Source organism: Staurois parvus, unplaced genomic scaffold (genome assembly GCF_062004578.1).
Source record: "Staurois parvus isolate SC_StPar_1 unplaced genomic scaffold, SC_StPar_1.0 ptg001190l, whole genome shotgun sequence".
Classification (NCBI taxonomy): Eukaryota; Metazoa; Chordata; class Amphibia; order Anura; family Ranidae; genus Staurois; species Staurois parvus.
Genome location: NW_028318986.1, coordinates 590,217 through 609,006, shown reverse-complemented (window position 1 = coordinate 609,006; position 18,790 = coordinate 590,217). Strand labels below are relative to the sequence as shown.

Sequence of the window (18,790 nt, the reverse complement as noted above, 5' to 3'; positions counted from 1 at the left end):
ACGTCATCTAAGTCACAACAATAGAAGAACACAGTCTGCTGAACATAATACTACACAAACATTAGATGTTGCCATGGTTTAATTGCACATAACATGTAAACATTCACAGTGCAGGGAGGAAAAAGTATGTGAGGCCCTAGCTTAATGACTTCTCCCAGAGCTAATTGGAGCCAGGAGTGAGCCAACCTTGACTCCAATCAGTGTGATGATATTGGATGTGTTGCTGACAGCTGTCCTACCCTTAAAAAACACACACCTGTTTTGGGTTTACTGGTTTCAAGAAGCACTGTCTGATGTGAACCGTGCCTTGCAGAAAAGAGCTCTCAGAAGAATTGTTGACTTGCATGAAGCTGGAAAGGGTTACAAAAGTATCTCCAAAAGCCTTGATGTTCATGTGTTCACAGTAAGACAGACTGTCTACAAATGGAGAAAGTTTAGCACTGTTGCTACTCTCCCTAGGCGTGGTCGTCCTGTAAAAATGACTGCAAGAGCACAGCGCAGAATGCTGCATGAGGTAAAGAAGAATCCCAGAGTGTCAGCTAAAGACCTACAGAAATCTCTGGCACATGCTAACATTTTTGTTGACACATCTACAATAAGGAAAACATTATACAAGAATGGAGTACATGGGAGGACACCACGGAGGAAGCCATTGCTGGCCAAAAAGAATATTGCAGCACGTTTGAAGTTTGCAAAAGAGCACCTGGATGTTCCACAGCACTACTGGCAAAATATACTGTGGACAGATGAAACCAAGATTGAGTTGTTTGGGAAGAACACACAACACTATGTGTGGAGAAAAAAAGGCACAGCACACCAACATCAAAACCTCATCCCCACTGTGAAACATGGCGGAGGGAGCATCATGGTTTGGGGCTGCTTTGCTGCCTCAGGGCCTGGACGGATTGTTGTCATTGATGGGAAAATGAATTCCAGAGTTTATCAAGACATTTTGCAGGAAAACGTACGACCATCTGTCCGCCAACTGAAGCTCCGCAGAGGATGGGTGATTCAACAGGACAATGACCCAAAGCATACAAGTCATTCAACAAAACAATGGCTGCAACAGCACAGAATACGCCTTCTGGAGTGGCCCAGTCAGAGTCCTGACCTCAACCCCATTGAAATGCTGTGGCATGTCCTTAAGAGAGCGATTCACACCAGACATCCCAAGAATATTGCTACACTGATACAGTTTTGTGAAGAGGAGTGGTCCAAAATGACTCCAGATCGTTGTGCAGGTCTAATCTGCAACTACAGGAAACGTTTGGTTGAGGTTATTGCTGCCAAAGGAGGGTCAACCAGTTATTAAGTCCAAAGGTTCACATACTTTTTCCTCCCTGCACTGTGAATGTTTACATGTTATGTGCAATTAAACCATGGCAACATCTAATGTTTGTGTAGTATTATGTTCAGCAGACTGTGTTCTTCTATTGTTGTGACTTAGATGACGTTCAGAGCACATTTTATGCCCAATTCATGCAAAACTCCACGTAATCCCAAGGGGTTCACATACTTTTTCTTGCAACTGTATATATATATTTATATATATATATATATATATATATATATATGTGTGTGTATTGAAATATACTTTAAAGTTGTAGGATTTCAAAAATATGTCAATATATTTTGGAAGAATATTGTTAAAATATATTTTAAATATACTTTTCATCCATGTGGGGAGTGGTGCAACAGCAGTAAACAAACAGAGGTCCGGAGTGCAGTACCCAACATGTTGAAGAACTTGCTAATGGTAAAGCAGCCCGGCGGGGGAGCTCACCTGACTACGAACTTAGAGTCAATTTAGTAGAGATTCAGCGAGTGATTGCCTGTAGTGACCCTGTTCACACCGGGGCATTCACTAAGATTCTGCCCACGATCCCAAAACGTTTGCCAAAATTGACAAATCGCACAACGCTTGTTCAGGTGCCATTCATTTTTAATGGTACCTAAGCGTGGGTACGGTTCTTCTGCGGTCATCGCACGATAAATTGAGCTGCAATAGTGGCAAAGCGCATCGTGCCAAGCTTGTTGCCCAAAAGAAGCTCCTGCTCCTTTCTGAGTGACAAGCTTTGCACGATGCGCTTTGCTGAGATTGCAGACACCCAGGCGTGAACGTGGCCCAACAATGGATAGAACACAGTCCCGGCATTTCTTTGAAGGAGTGGGGAGAAAACCTTGTTCTTCCCCCTGGATGGTTTCCTGGCTATATCGTACTGCACTACCCCCTTAGGAGTCGCTGAAAATTTGGGTCCTCCTACGGTCCTGCACAGCCAGGCAATATGCATTTCCACACATACGCATTTCACGCATATACAGATATATGTAAAATATGAAAAATATTTTAAAAAATAAATTTTCCAATATACTGTATGTCTTTAATCTCTTCACGCCAGCGTGTCCCAGCCCTTTAAAAGTTTCAGAAGCCGGGAGGCAGGGTTTAAGGATCATGTGACCGCCGTGACGCTTCGTCATGGCGGTCACATGATTGAGAGAGGTCCCGATCGAAAGAGGAGACTGGGACCTTTCCGTGAGTAGTGGACGTGTGCTGGGAGCGCGCAGGTCACGCACACTCAGCATATATATATATTTTTTTAATTAGAACGCAAATGTGCGGCCGCTCGGCGTCTAAACCCAGACGCCAGGAGGCCACACATTTGTGTGCGGCCGGCGTGAAGAGGTTAAAAATACATTAAATCTGCATTTTTGGATTCCAATTACAAATATATGTCAAAATTACTTTTATATATGTTAAAAAAAAATCTGAACAATATATTTAAAAGATATATTTTTAAAAGTATTTTTCATATATTTTGTAACATATAAAAAACACATTTCAACATGCAGTGTGTATATATATATATATATATCTTTTTTTTTTTTTAATATATTGAATATGGCCAAAATTGTAGTATTTCTAATATATGTCAATATATTTGGGAAGAGTATTTTTAAAATAGATTTCAAATGTATTTTTTTTCCATGTGGGTCTCCACCTACCCAGCACACTGGCTCAGTGGCCGCAGCTATCCATGGCTGTTCCCACATTCAGCAATTACCTGCGGTGATCGTGGCTGAACACGCACAGCTCTGCCAGGACACACGAGTGGAATTGTATTTTCTTTGACTTGTTTTCTGCTATGAAAGTCTTGTTCTGACAAATCCCAGTGTGGCACCAAACGCTAATATGACCACTCCAGACAGGACAACCAGCAGAACATTTAGACCATTCAGAGATTGGAGATGGTCAGGGAGAAGCCAAAAGGATAAGCCAAAAGCTAGCTCACAGCATGGGAATTTAAAGGACATCTCAAGTCCAGGAATATCCTAAATCTAATCCTAAACCTCCCTCTCCTTCTCCAGAGCATGTCCCAGCATTTACTTTTTATTTTACCTTAGCAAGAAATAGCTCTAATTACTTTCTGTGACATCACCAGACAGTTCTTGCAGGGGCAGCTGTTGGGAGCTCAGTCCCTATTGAGGTAGGCACAACACTAGAACTACATCTCCCAAGAGCCCTTTTCACTACACAGCGTGTGAACAGGCTCCTGAGACTGAGTCAAGGCAACTGCATTGTTTTGGGGAACTGGAGAAAGTACAGAGAAGGGCAACCAAACTGATACGAGGCATGGAGGAGATCAGCTATGAGGAAAGATTAGAGGAACTGAATGTATTCTCTACTGAGAAGAGGAGATTAAGGGGGGATATGATCTCCATGTATAATACATAAGGGGGGATATGATCTCCATGTATAATACATAAGGGGGGATATGATCTCCATGTATAATACATAAGGGGGATATGATCTCCATGTATAATACATAAGGGGGGATATGATCTCCATGTATAATACATAAGGGGGGATATGATCTCCATGTATAATACATAAGGGGGGATATGATCTCCATGTATAATACATAAGGGGGGATATGATCTCCATGTATAATACATAAGGGGGGATATGATCTCCATGTATAATACATAAGGGGGGATATGATCACCATGTATAATACATAAGGGGGGGTATGATCTCCATGTATAATACATAAGGAGGGATATGATCAACATGTATAATACATAAGGGGGATATGATCTCCATGTATAATACATAAGGGGGGATATGATCACCATGTATAATACATAAGGGGGGATATGATCTCCATGTATAATACATAAGGGGGGGTATGATCTCCATGTATAATACATAAGGAGGGATATGATCAACATGTATAATACATAAGGGGGGATAGGATCTCCATGTGTAATACATAAGGGGGGATATGATCTCCATGTATAATACATAAGGGGGGGATATGATCTCCATGTATAATACATAAGGGGGGATATGATCTCCATGTATAATACATAAGGGGGGATATGATCTCCATGTATAATACATAAGGGGGGATATGATCTCCATGTATAATACATAAGGGGGGATATGATCTCCATGTATAATACATAAGGGGGGATATGATCTCCATGTATAATACATAAGGGGGGATATGATCTCCATGTATAATACATAAGGGGGGATATGATCTCCATGTATAATACATAAGGGGGGATATGATCTCCATGTATAATACATAAGGGGGATATGATCAACATGTATAATACATAAGGGGGGATAGGATCTCCATGTATAATACATAAGGGGGATATGATCTCCATGTATAATACATAAGGAGGGATATGATCAACATGTATAATACATAAGGGGGGATAGGATCTCCATGTATAATACATAAGGGGGCGATATGATCTCCATGTATAATACATAAGGGGGATATGATCTCCATGTATAATACATAAGGGGGGATATGATCACCATGTATAATACATAAGGGGGGATATGATCTCCATGTATAATACATAATGGGGGGATATGATCACCATGTATAATACATAAGGGGGGATATGATCTCCATGTATAATACATAAGGGGGGATATGATCTCCATGTATAATACATAAGGGGGGATATGATCTCCATGTATAATACATAAGGGGGGATATGATCTCCATGTATAATACATAACGGGGGGATATGATCTCCATGTATAATACATAAGGGGGGATATGATCTCCATGTATAATACATAAGGGGGATATGATCTCCATGTATAATACATAAGGGGGGGATATGATCTCCATGTATAATACATAAGGGGGGATATGATCTCCATGTATAATACATAAGGGGGGATATGATCTCCATGTATAATACATAAGGGGGGATATGATCTCCATGTATAATACATAAGGGGGATATGATCTCCATGTATAATACATAAGGGGGGATATGATCTCCATGTATAATATATAAGGGGGGGATATGATCTCCATGTATAATACATAAGGGGGGATATGATCTCCATGTATATATACATCAGTGGTTCATATAGTGAACTCGGTGTAGTTATTCCCCCTGAGGTCATCACAGAGGACAAGGGGGCACACTACATCTGGAGGAAAAGAAATGTAATCTCCAAACACGGAAAGGTTTCTTCACAGTGAGAGCTGTGAGAATGTGGAATAGACTCCCTCAAGAGTTGGTTGTGGCCAGCTCAGTGGATTGCTGTAGGAAAGTCCTGGATTCTTTCTTAGATACACAGAATATAACTGGATATAACATTTACAGGGAAAGTGGATCCAGGAAATATCCGATTGCCTCTCGGGGGATCAGGAAATAATTTTTCCCCTGCAGGAGCAAATTAGATTGTGCTTTGCTGGGTTTTTTTGCCTTTCTCTGGATCAACTGTGGGTGTAGGATTATAACTTTTTTTTCTAATGGTTGAACTGGATGGATTTTGTCTGTTTTCAGCCAGACTAACTATGATACTATGTTTTGCTTTAAAAAAAATAAATGTATGGATCTGTTTTTCTGTCCTTGCAGTGTTTTAAATAGATACACCATGGGGAAATGTGCAGAGATATTTGCTCAGACATAAACTTTACATATGACTTTGTAACTGGAAAATAAAGGTGACACTCCTACCTTTAGTTTCCTCCTGAGGTGGCTCTTCAGACATCCCAAACAAATTTGTTGCTAAAAAAAGGAATAATAAAGTCCTTCAACTTCAGTCTCCAACAAGTTTCTCTACATATTTGCTATACACCTGGTAAATATCCCAGTCACATGTCCTGAAGGCCAGACAATTATTGATCTTTCTAGATGTCCTCAAATCATTCCTTCATGGCTATCAGCTGTCAGTTCTGATATTTGCCTTGTCAGTGTGGAATGTGGTGAAACGCCTAATCTCATCTCATGGTCTCCCAGTCTACCACTATGGGATAACCAAGGGCGGACTGACCATTTGGAAACTCGGGCACTGCCCGAGGGCCCAGGGTCAGTAGGGGGCCCCATGAGATGCCCCTGGTACCTTTTTCATAGGCTTTTTCGAGTTTGGGGAAGGACACAGGGGCCCCATGATCCCCTATTGCCCGGGGGCCCCATGAATTGTCAGTCCGCCCTTGGGGATAACCATTTATTTGAACAATGTCAAACAATTCCTGATACTGTTTTATGAAGATCCCATAGCATCATAACCCTCTCAGATGTTTAGCAGGAGAATATAATGTACTTTTTTACTTAGAGGAACTTCAGTCCCTCCTTTTTTTTGTCATGCAGCATTGTCTTGGATTCAGATACTCACCTTCCCAGTGAATCCAGAGTTGTCCTGCTGCAATCTGTTGATTAGGTGCAGCAACCTGATCCCGTACCACCATCTTGGTCCTCCTAAGTCAGAAGCCAGCTGCCTCTTCTGGGTTCAGGTGGCCATCCTCTGATGATGACCCACCAGACACTGTCATACCCTACCCCTGCAGTCTCCTGGGATATGTGCAGGGGCATATATACCATAAGGCAAACAAGGCATTTGCCTAGGACAGCATTTTTTAGGGGGGCAACACTTCCCCCTGGAAAAAGGGACATATGCGGCATGGGGATCAGGTGGGATCCGAGAGAGGCTTCGGGATGCTTGATGGTGCATGCAGAGCCCAACTGTCGTTCCCAGGGATGTCCAGAGCTGTGAAGATGAGTGTCTTTCTCTCTGTCGGTGTGGTGGATGGGGTGTGGGTATTAGTGGAAAGCTCTCTCCATGTTGGTGGCGGTGGTGGTAGTGGTGGGGGGGGGGGTGATTGGGGTCTCTCTCTGCCAGGGTGGGGATGTCCAATTTTTGTGTTGCCTAGGGCAGCACAAAACCTAAATACACCACTGGATATGTGATGTGGAATTCCAGTGTCCGTCATTCTCGCCTAGGCAAGAATGGTGGTGGGTAAGTGGTGTCAGGCCTAAAGTATAAAATAAGATTAGATGATCTGGGGGGTGGAGGTCTGCTTTAACTTGTTCAGCTCCTTGGCCGTACTATGTATGTCCAGAGAGTGAACCGTTAAACACAAGTTGTTGGCTGCAGTAGAAGCCATCAGCTTGTGCGGGTTTTGTTCAGCCTCCTCTGGACTTGTGATGTTGTGGCTCTGTAGCCACTTATCACTTTAACCCCCCCTAGGGATGCCACCTCATCCCTTGAAAACGGAACACATATTAAATACACGGTTTCTGAGGCTAAGTTATTGCACATAAGGCACTCAGTGAGTTTAATGACCACCTTAATCAGCTACAGAACTTGTGTAATTAATATGTGTTGGGTTTTAAAGAGATGAGGTGGCAACCCTAGTCCAACTTCCCACCCACCCTCATGGCCGTGGTTCCCGGACTCTCCTGCTCTCACTGGCAACCCAGGACCACAACCAACGGCTTCAGGGTGAGGAGCAATGAAACTGGAAGCGACGGTGATTTTGTCACTTCTGGTTTCAGATCCACCATCAGATCCACCATCTGGGACACATCTAAGCAATCTGTGCTCGGTTAGATGCCATGAAGGGCTGGGGAAACATCAGGGTCTGTTAGACCTCTAATGTCTCTTTAAAAAGATTATCTGTCACCTGCCCAATGCTATGACATGGGGGATTATTAACCTGTACCCAGGGGCAGACTGACAACAAATGGGGCCCCCGGGCAATAGGGGATCATGGGGCCCGTGTCCTTGCCCAAACTCAAAAAAGCCTATGAAAAAGGTACCAGGGGCATATCATGGGGCCCCCTACTGACCCCAGGCCCTCGGGCAGTGCCCAAGTTTCCAAATGGTCAGTCGGCCCCTGCCTGTAGCAATCAAGTAAAAATAAATAAATATATAAAAGAAACATGTTTAAAAAATTATAATAAAATGTATTTTGAAAAAAAATGACTGCAACCCCCCGTTACCCCACACATGCGCGCAAATGCAGGCACGGGGGTGCTCACGCATACGTAAACTGCGGATGCACCACTCATGTGACATATCACCGCAAAGGTCAGAGTGAGAGCAATAATTCTAGTGCAAGAACGCCTAGGTAACTCTAAACTGATGACCTGTAAAGACTTTTAAGGTGCCGGTAGGTTTTTGCGATATAACAGGCATGCTCAATATTAAGACTTGGCATGTTTGGTATCAGTTTACTCGATGCAACCTCATTCTTTGAAATTTTAGAAAAAAAAGAAAAAATCAGTATTCTATTGTGTGAATTTGCACTAAAATTAATTTTATTATATTTTTTCCTGAAAACAGCAAATATCACGTGACATAAAAATTTGCATCTATCATCTTTTTATTGTACAGGGCCTCTGCTTTCTGAAATTATGTAATGTTCTGGGAGTTTAAGTAATTTTAATGTGAAGATTTTTAAATGTGTGCAAAAAAATGAAAACAAAAATTGCTCTAGACTCGAACGAGTTAATTACAAGAGAAACAAACTATTTTGCAGTTTCTTCTATAAATTTCTATATAGGCATATCTTATTGGAAAGCAAAATCCCATGAGATTTGGGCTGCCAGCTTGACACAGAATTCCATAAATAGGACATTCTGTGTCTTGGACCTCTCTGCTGCCTTTGACATGGTTGACCACCCCATCCTCCTCAAAAAACTCCACTCCTTTGGTCTCCATGACTGTACTCTTTGTTGGTTCTCATCCTACCTATCCCACCACATCTTCAGCGTCACTTACAATTCTACCTCCTCCTCTCCTCTTCCTTTTTCTGTCAGTGTCCCCCTAAGGTTCTGTTCTTGGACCTCTCTTATTTAAAATCTACACCTCCTCCCTGGGTCAGCTGATAGCCTCTCATGGCTTCCAATGCCATTTATACTCTGACCACACCCTAATCTACAGTGGGGCAAAAAAGTATTTAGTCAGCCACCAATTGTGCAAGTTCTCCCAATTAAAAAGATGAGAGAGGCCTGTAATTGGCATCATAGGTAGACCTCAACTATGAGAGACAAAATGAGAAAAAAAATCCAGACAATCACATTGGCTGATTTGGAAAGAATTTATTTGCAAGTTATGGTGGAAAACAAGTATTTGGTCAATATGAAAAGTTCATCTCAATACTTTGACCTCTGTCATTGCCAACAAAGGATATATAACAGACGTTTCCTGTAAGTCTTCACAAGGTTGGCACACACTGTTGCTGGTATGTTGGCCCATCCTCCATGCAGATCTCCTCTAGAGCAGTGATGTTTTGGGGCTGTCTATGGGGTTGAGATCTGGAGACTGGCTAGGCCACTCCAGGACCTTGAAATGCTTCTTACGAAGCCACTCCTTCGTTGCCCGGGCGGTATGTTTGGGATCATTGTCATGTTGGAAGACCCAGCCACGTTTCATCTTCAATGCCCTTGCTGATGGAGGGAGGTTTGCACTCAAAATCTCACGATACATGGCCCCATTCATTCTGTCCTGTACATGGATCAGTCGTCCTGGTCCCTTTGCGGAGAAACAGCCCCAAAGCATGATGTTGCCACCCCCATGCTTCACAGTAGGTATGGTGTTCTTTGGATGCAACTCAGCATTCTCTCTCCTCCAAACACGACGAGTTGTGTTTCTACCAAACAGTTCTATTTTGGTTTCATCTGACCATATGACATTCTCCCGACCCTCTTCTGGATCATCCAAATGACTAAATACTGTTTTGCCCCACTGTATCCCTCTACCCCTCAGCTTACTCCATTGGTATCCTCAGGCATCACTAATTTACAAACAGACATATCAGTTTGGATGTCACACCACTTTCTTAAACTCAATCTATCCAAAACCAAGCTCCTAATATTTCCTCCCCAACTTGCCCCTTCCCCTGATTTCTTTGTCAAGATCAATGGCACAACTATTAATCTGTCCCCACATGCCATGGTGCTAGGTGTGATCTTGGACTCTGAACTCTCCTTTTGGTTCCACATCCAATCACTATCCAAAGCTTGCCACTTCAACCTCCGGAACATCTCCAAAATACGCCCCTTCCTAACCAATGACACCACCAAGCTTCTGGTTCACTCTCTAGTCATCAACTATTGCAAATCCTTCCTCACTGGCTTACCTTTACATAGGCTATGCTTCAGTCCATCATGAATGCTGCTGCCAGACCCATCCACCTTACCAACTGCTGAGTGTCTGCTACTCCTCTCTGTTGATCACTCCACTGGCTTCCGCTCACCCAACAAATTCAAAATACTATCAATGACTTACAAATCCATCCTCAACTCAGCTACATTACTAACCTAGTCTCAAAATACCAACCAAATCATACTCTTCGTTATTCCCAAAACCTCTTGCACTCTAGCTCCCTTGTCACCTCCTCCCATGCTCACCTCCAGGACTTCACCAGAGCCGCTCCCATACTCTAGAATTCCCTACCCCAATCTGTCTGACTATCTCCTACTCTCTCCACTTTTAGACAATCCCTGAAAACTCCTCATAGATATTCTCTCCTGCCCCCACCTAACAACTGTACTTTTATTTTTTCCATCAGCTGATTCCCCACAGCTTTTACCTTTTGCATCACTTGACCCTCCTTTTTAGATTGTAAGCTCAAAGCAGCAGAACCCTCTGATTCCTACTGAATTGAACTGTATTGTGACTGTACTGTCTGCCCTCATCTTGTACAGCGCTGCACAAACTGTTGGCGCTATATAAATCTTGTATAATTATAATAATTCCATGTGTCCACAGTGTGGAGGTAAGATATGGGCAGAGCCCCCACTGCATTGGGAGAGACTAAGGGTAGCGTTAGGGTGAGGTGCCTATTGAGGAGAGAAAAAATAGGTTTCCTATTACAGAATGTCTCCTTTGTCACCTTATCAGAACAATCTCCCCCTGGCAGCCGGATATCTGTTGGGACATTTGGGGATTGTAGCGTGATGCATTCATACCATACCCCACCAAGAAAAGTGCTTCTCTGGCATTTTGTGACTGTAAATATACACTATATTGCCAAAAGTATTATGCTGCCGGCCTTTCCATGCACATGACCTGTAATGGCCTCCCAGTCTTAGTCCGTAGGGTTCAATATTGAGTTGGCCCCGCCCTTTGCAGCTACAACAGCTTCAACACTTCTGGGAAGGCTGTCCACAAGGTTTAGGAGGGTGTCTATGGGAAGGTTGGACCATTCTTCCAGAAGCACATTTGTGAGGTCAGGCACTGATGTCGGGGGAGAAGGCCTGGCTCGCAGTCTCCGCTCTAATTCATCCCAAAGGTGTTCTATGGGGTTGAGGTCAGGACTTTGTGCAGGCCAGTCAAGTTCCTCCACCCCAAACTGGCTCCTCCATGTCTTTATGGACCTTGCTTTGTGCACTGGTGCGCAGTCATGTTGGAACAGGTAGGGGCCGTCCCCAAACTCTTCCCACAAGTTGGGAGCATGAACTTGTCCAAAATGTCTTTGTATGCTGACGTCTTAAGAGTTCCCTTCACTGGAACTAGGGGGCCAAGCCAAACCCCTGAAAAACAACCCCACCCCATAATCCCCCCTCCACCAAACTTTACACTGCAGTCAGGCAAAGTACTGTTCTACCTTCAGCTGCCAAACCCAGACACATCCATTGGATTGCCAGACAGTGAAGTGTGATTGGTCACTCCAGAGAACACGTCTCCACTGCTCTAGAGTCCAGTGGCGGCATGCTTTACACCACTGCATCCCACGCTTTGCATTGCACTTGGTGATGGAAGGCTTGGATGCAGCTGCTCGGCCATGGAAACCCATTCCATGAAGCTCTCTACGCACTGTTGTTGGGCTCATCTGAAGACCACACCAAGTTTGGAGGTCTTTAGCTGGTGACTCTGCAGACAGTTGGCGACTTCTGCGCACTGTGCGCTTCAGCATGCGCTGACCCCGCTCTGTCATGTGACGTGGCCTACCACTTGGTGGCTGAGTTGCTGTTGTTCCCAGTGTCTTCCACTTTGTTATAATCCCACTAACAGTTGGGCGTGGAATATTTAGTAGCCAGGAAATGTCACGGATGGACTTATTGCACAGGTGGCCACCTATCACGGGACCACGCTTGGAGTCACTGAGCTCCTGAGAGCGACCCATTCTTTCACCAATGTTTGTAGAAGCAGTCTGCATGCCTTGGTGCTTGATTTTATACCCCTGTGGCCATGGAGGTGATTGGAACCAATGATTTGGAGGGCTGGACCAATACTTTTGGCAATATAGTGCATTTCTCAACAATGCTGGAAAACTGCCTTGCTGATATACATTACTTTCTCTGCCTTAAGAAACCACCTGATGAAGTTTTCCATTTACAGAACATTATGGGACACCAGGCAATGGTGCTAACCTCAAGAACATTGGACTGGCCCCTTGGAGTGTACAATCACATACCTGATGATGCCATTTTCTTAAACCACCCAACCAGCTTTAGTGGTGCTGAATCTGTACATGAAAGAAAAGCTTCATAAACATCGAGAAGGACAGTCTTTACAGTACCATATATCTAAACCCAACAACTGTTTTTCAGTAGTAAGTTTCTTAACTGGATATCCTGCTGGTAATAGCACTTCCTATCACAGGCTGACAACACTTAGCCACTGCCTTGCGAACAGAGGCAACGTTGTCAGCCTGATGTGCAAACTCAACTTTAGTTGACCATTGAGTTGCCTATCTGATAAACTTCATAGGCAGACCAAAGCCAACTGACACAGGACTAGACAAAGGTGGAGATAACATCCAAAATCTGTAAAGTGACACTAAACTCTGGTAAATAAAAAAAAACTATTCAAGCGCGTATTCTTGACTCAGAAAAGCCGTCTATTGCTCTCAGCCTACTTCAGATCTCCAAATGCTTTTTTTTTTCTGCTGTCATCTGACTTCCTATTAGAGGGTGGCTACATTCTTTCTCCGTGGTCCCACTGTGTGTAAGAATGTAGCCACCCCTCTTGCTGTCTCCTGAGATAGACTAGGGACTGTAAGATTTGTAGTGCGCCCAATTCTGGGAAGATTTGAAAATTTTGAAAAGGGGAGAGGACATGCACTTTAAATTTACCTGATTCTTCGCTTCCCCAGCAGATGGCACTAGAGGTGTGCACGACGGAAAAATGTGTTTTGGTTCAGATTCATTCATTGAGTTAACAATTTTCATTTTGTCATATTTGTTATGTTAGAAAGATTTATTTTCAGCATTTGTTTCATATATACATTTTTTTTTGTATATTTGTGATTTGTATACCGTATTTTCCGGCGTATAAGACGACTGGGCGTATAAGACGACCCCCTACTTTTCCTGTTAAAATATAGGGTTAGAGCTATACTCGCCGTATAAGACTACCCCTCTTCCAACGCACACCAAATAAAAATGAAAAAACATCATATCCGATTTCAATATGGTATGGTATTTCAGTATGGTATTCCAATGATGGGGTGCTATTCCTCCCACTGACACCAATGATGAGGCACTACTCCTCCCACTGACACCAATGATGGGGCACTATTCCTCCCACTGACACCAATGATGGGGCACTATTCCTCCCAATGATACCAATGATGGGACACTATTCCTCCCACTGACACCAATGATGGTGCCCCATCATTAGTGTCAGTGTGTGAGGAATAGTGCCCCATCATTAGTCAGTGGGAGGAATAGTGCCCCATCATTGGTGTCAGTGGGAAGAATCGTGCCCCATCATTGGTGTCAGTGGGAGGAATAGTGCCCCATCATTAGTCAGTGGGAGGAATAGTGCCCCATCATTGGTGTCAGTGGGAAGAATCGTGCCCCATCATTGGTGTCAGTGGGAGGAATAGTGTCCCATCATTGGTGTCAGTGGGAGGAATAGTGTCCCATCATTGGTGTCAGTGGGAGGAATAGTGCTCCATCATTGGTGTCAGTGGGAGGAATAGTGTCCCATCATTGGTGTCAGTGGGAGGAATAGTGTCCCATCATTGGTGTCAGTGGGAAGAATCGTGCCCCATCATTGGTGTCAGTGGGAGGAATAGTGTCCCATCATTGGTGTCAGTGGGAGGAATAGTGTCCCATCATTGGTGTCAGTGGGAGGAATAGTGTCCCATCATTGGTATCAGTGGGAGGAATAGTGCTCCATCATTGGTGTCAGTGGGAGGAATAGTGTCCCATCATTGGTGTCAGTGGGAAGAATCGTGTCCCATCATTGGTGTCAGTGGGAGGAATAGTGCTCCATCATTGGTGTCAGTGGGAGGAATAGTGTCCCATCATTGGTATCAGTGGGAGGAATAGCACCCCATCATTGGTATCAGTGGGAGGAATAGCACCCCATCATTGGTGTCAGTGGGAGGAATAGTGCCCCATCATTGGTATCAGTGGGGAGAATAGTGCCCCATCGTTGGTATCAGTGGGAGGAATAGTGCCCCATCATTGGTATCAGTGGGAGGAATAGTGCCCCATCGTTGGTGTCAGTGGGGGAGGAATAGTGCCCCATCATTGGTGTCAGTGGGGAGAATAGTGCCCCATCATTGGTATCAGTGGGGGGAATAGTGCCCCATCATTGGTATCAGTGGGAGGAATAGTGCCCCATCATTGGTATCAGTGGGGGGAATAGTGCCCCATCATTGGTATCAGTGGGAGGAATAGTGCCCCATCATTGGTATCAGTGGGGGGAATAGTGCCCCATCATTGGTATCAGTGGGAGGAATAGTGCCCCATCATTGGTATCAGTGGGAGGAATAGTGCCCCATCATTGGTATCAGTGGGAGGAATAGTGCCCCATCATTGGTATCAGTGGGGGGAATAGTGCCCCATCATTGGTATCAGTGGGAGGAATAGTGCCCCATCATTGGTATCAGTGGGGGGAATAGTGCCCCATCATTGGTATCAGTGGGGGGAATAGTGCCCCATCATTGGTATCAGTGGGAGGAATAGTGCCCCATCATTGGTATCAGTGGGGGGAATAGTGCCCCATCATTGGTATCAGTGGGAGGAATAGTGCCCCATCATTGGTATCAGTGGGGGGAATAGTGCCCCATCATTGGTATCAGTGGGAGGAATAGTGTCCCATCATTGGTATCAGTGGGAGGAATAGTGCCCCATCATTGGTATCAGTGGGAGGAATAGTGCCCCATCATTGGTATCAGTGGGGGGAATAGTGCCCCATCATTGGTATCAGTGGGAGGAATAGTGCCCCATCATTGGTATCAGTGGGGGGAATAGTGCCCCATCATTGGTATCAGTGGGAGGAATAGTGCCCCATCATTGGTATCAGTGGGGGGAATAGTGCCCCATCATTGGTATCAGTGGGAGGAATAGCGCCCCATCATTGGTATCAGTGGGAGGAATAGTGCCCCATCATTGGTATCAGTGGGGGGAATAGTGCCCCATCATTGGTATCAGTGGGAGGAATAGTGCCCCATCATTGGTATCAGTGGGGAGAATAGTGCCCCATCATTGGTGTCAGTGGGGAGGAGGAATAGTGCCCCATCATTGGTATCAGTGGGGAGGAGGAATAGTGCCCCATCATTGGTATCAGTGGGGAGGAGGAATAGTGCCCCATCATTGGTGTCAGTGGGGGAGGAACAGTGCCTCATCGTTGGTGTCAGTGGGGGAGGAACAGTGCCTCATCGTTGGTGTCAGTGGGAGAGGAACAGTGCCCCATCGTTAGTGTCAGTGGGGGAGAGGAGCGGCTGCTCCTTCTTCTAGTGCGGCCGCTCGATTTTCGCGGGGCCGCTCGGCTCCGCCTCCTCGCCGGTGATTGGTCGCCTGTGTGCCTTTCCAGTGCTGGCGCCCAATCACCGGTGAGGAGGCGGAGCCGAGCGGCCGCGTGACCATCGAGCGGCCGAACTGAAAGAAGGTGCAGTCGCGCTTCCTGGACCGGATCGTCGTGGGACCGGAGCCAGGTAAGGTACAGCAGCCCCTCTGCCCACCCCTGTACTTAGTGTCCATTGGAGGACGAGGGGGGGCGGCGCTGCGCCGCCCCTCGAAAAAGTGCCGCCCTGACACCGGCTCGCACCGGCGTATAAGACGACCCCCGACTTTTCAGAAGATTTTCAGGGGTTGAAAAGTCGTCTTATACGCCGGAAAATACGGTATTTGTGATTTGTGAATCACCTCCACCAGATCATCCCCCGCAGCTATCACCTTTTGTATCATCTCCCCCTTCCTTTAGATTGTAAGCTCCACGAGCCGGGCCCTCCTATTCCTTTTGTACTGAAATGTATTGTAATTGTATTGTCTCCCTTATATTGTAAAGCGCTGCGCAAATTGTTGGCGCCATATAAATCCTGTATAATAATAATAATTTTTAAATTGATCCAAAATCCAAATTGCAAATCGATATGAAATTTGAATTTCAAATTTCGAATTTCGGAAGATGCCTATATTCGTTCAATTTTATTCTAGTCTATTCTACTTTATTCTAGTCATTCCTTTTATTTTATTTTATTTATTTATTTTCTATTCTAGTCTGTTTTATTCTTTTCTTTTCCATAAAGCAGCCTAAGTAGGCTTTAAATGTAACCCTTACTGTATTTATTGCAATATATTTCCATTTTGAATTTGAATTAATTTTAAAATTCAAATAATTCATTTCGTTATCATTTATTTTGTATTTGTTGAAATTGGTAACTATTGTGATTCACAAATTTGGATACATCTGAATAATGAAAATTTTTGTCCAATATTCTATTCCTAACAAAACAAATTGCTTGAGGTGATTGTAGCCGTATTAGTGCACTTGTGACAGAAATAATTGAGTATTGTCCGTGATACTTTTTTAATTTGCACTAACATACAATTTTTTTTAGGACAAGCTTTCGGGGAATGTCCCCTTCTTCAAGGTCCAGGCATCTACTCACTGCACCACCCTCCCTCCCATATATACAATATACAGGGAAGTCTCTAATCCCCATCTTTCCTCACTAGGCAATGTGACATGCAGGGAACCCCAAGGGAAGGAAGGGATCAGATATTACCATGTATCTGGGGGATGGGTGCAACACTAATCAGAGGAATTAGGGAAATGTGAGAAAATCTTCCTAGAAATGTATTGTACATGGAGTTTAGGTGCCAGCCCTGATCTGCAGTCTGCATGGGGGGGAGGGCAACATCAGTCCCACTGCCCTATTACAATACCCCACTTTGCAGTTACAGTGCCTCCCACAGTCCCCCCCCCCCCTGGTTGCAGTTCCCCCCGTCTACCTTACCCCACTTATCTTATTGCCCCCAGTCTATAAGTAGACTCTTATCTTCACTTCTCTTAATGTCTACCTCATCGGTCCTGGTCAACCGCACCTACTCTCTGGTCACAGTGCCCTTTTCCTAATTCATTCTCACCCACCTTGTACACACCACACACCCCTTCCAACATCACCCTGGTATTTCCCTGCCATCCACCTCACCCTCCTTCTGGTCACACTGCTCTCCCTCCAATTGACCTCACCTTTCCTGTCCTCCTGGTCACAACACCTCCATCCCACCCAACTCACCTTCCAGATGACAGCACCTTCCTCCCATCTTACTCACCACTCCTCCTGACAACCTCGTCCACCAAATCACCACACCTCTCTCCAATCCATCTTATTATCTACATCACAGCTTCTCCATCAAAACCATCTCACCAACCCCCTGATCAAAGCGCTTTCCTTCTGCCAACCTCACCCGCCAAATCATAGCATCCATGGTCATCGCACCTCCCTCCCATCCACCTTAGCTCCCTACTAACAGGGTCTCTCTACCATCCATCTCACCAATTCCCATGGTCACTGAACCTCCCTCCCATCCACCTCAGCACTCTACTCACAGGTCTCTCTACCACTCATCTCACCAATTTCCATAGTCACTGCACTTGCCTCCAGTCCACCTAAGCCCCCTACTTACAGGGTCTCTCTTCCACCCATTTCACCAATCTCCATAGTAACTGCACCTCCCTCCCTCCCATCCACCTCAGCCCCCTACTCACAGGGTCTCTCTACCATCCATATCACCAATTTCCATGGTCACTGCACCTCCCTTCCATCCACCTCAGCCCACTACTCACAGGGTCTCTACTACCCATCTCACCAATCTCCATGGTCAATGCACCTCCCTCCCATCCACCTCAGCCCCCTACTCACAGGGTTTCTCTACCAACCATCTAAAAGATTTCCATGGTCATTGCACCTCTGTCCCATCCACCTCAGCACTCTACTCACAGGGTCTCTCTACCATCCATCTCACCAATCTCCATGGTCACTGCACCTCCCTCCCTTCCATCTACCTCAGCCCATCTACTCACTGCACCACCCTCCCTCCCATCCACCTCAGCTCCATCTACTCACAGGGTCTCTCTACCATCCATCTCACCAATCTCCATGGTCACTGCACCACTCTCCCTCCCATCTACCTCAGACCCCTACTCACAGGGTCTATCTACCACTCATCTCACCAATCTCCATGGTCACTGCACCACTCTCCCTCCCATCTACCTCAGCCCCCTACTCACAGGGTCTCTCTACCATCCATCTCACCAATCTCCATAGTCTCT

At 45.0% G+C, this 18,790-nt stretch overlaps 1 protein-coding gene across 2 annotated transcripts in view; it reads right to left on the bottom strand.

Moving 5' to 3' along the window:
• The window catches only part of LOC149438488 (von Willebrand factor A domain-containing protein 5A-like), a 52,169-nt gene that overhangs the window by 11,828 nt on the left and 21,551 nt on the right, over window positions 1-18,790 (bottom strand). Inside the window, exons 6-7 of one of the 2 annotated variants that reach the window (XM_089659792.1) lie at window positions 12,690-12,740; window positions 6,004-6,054 (exon numbers count right to left, since the gene is read on the bottom strand). In XM_089659792.1, the coding sequence (XP_089515918.1) occupies window positions 6,004-6,054; window positions 12,690-12,740 (102 nt within the window). The remainder of the gene's footprint in view (window positions 1-6,003; window positions 6,055-12,689; window positions 12,741-18,790) is intronic. The other variant, XM_089659793.1, reaches the window with a different exon arrangement.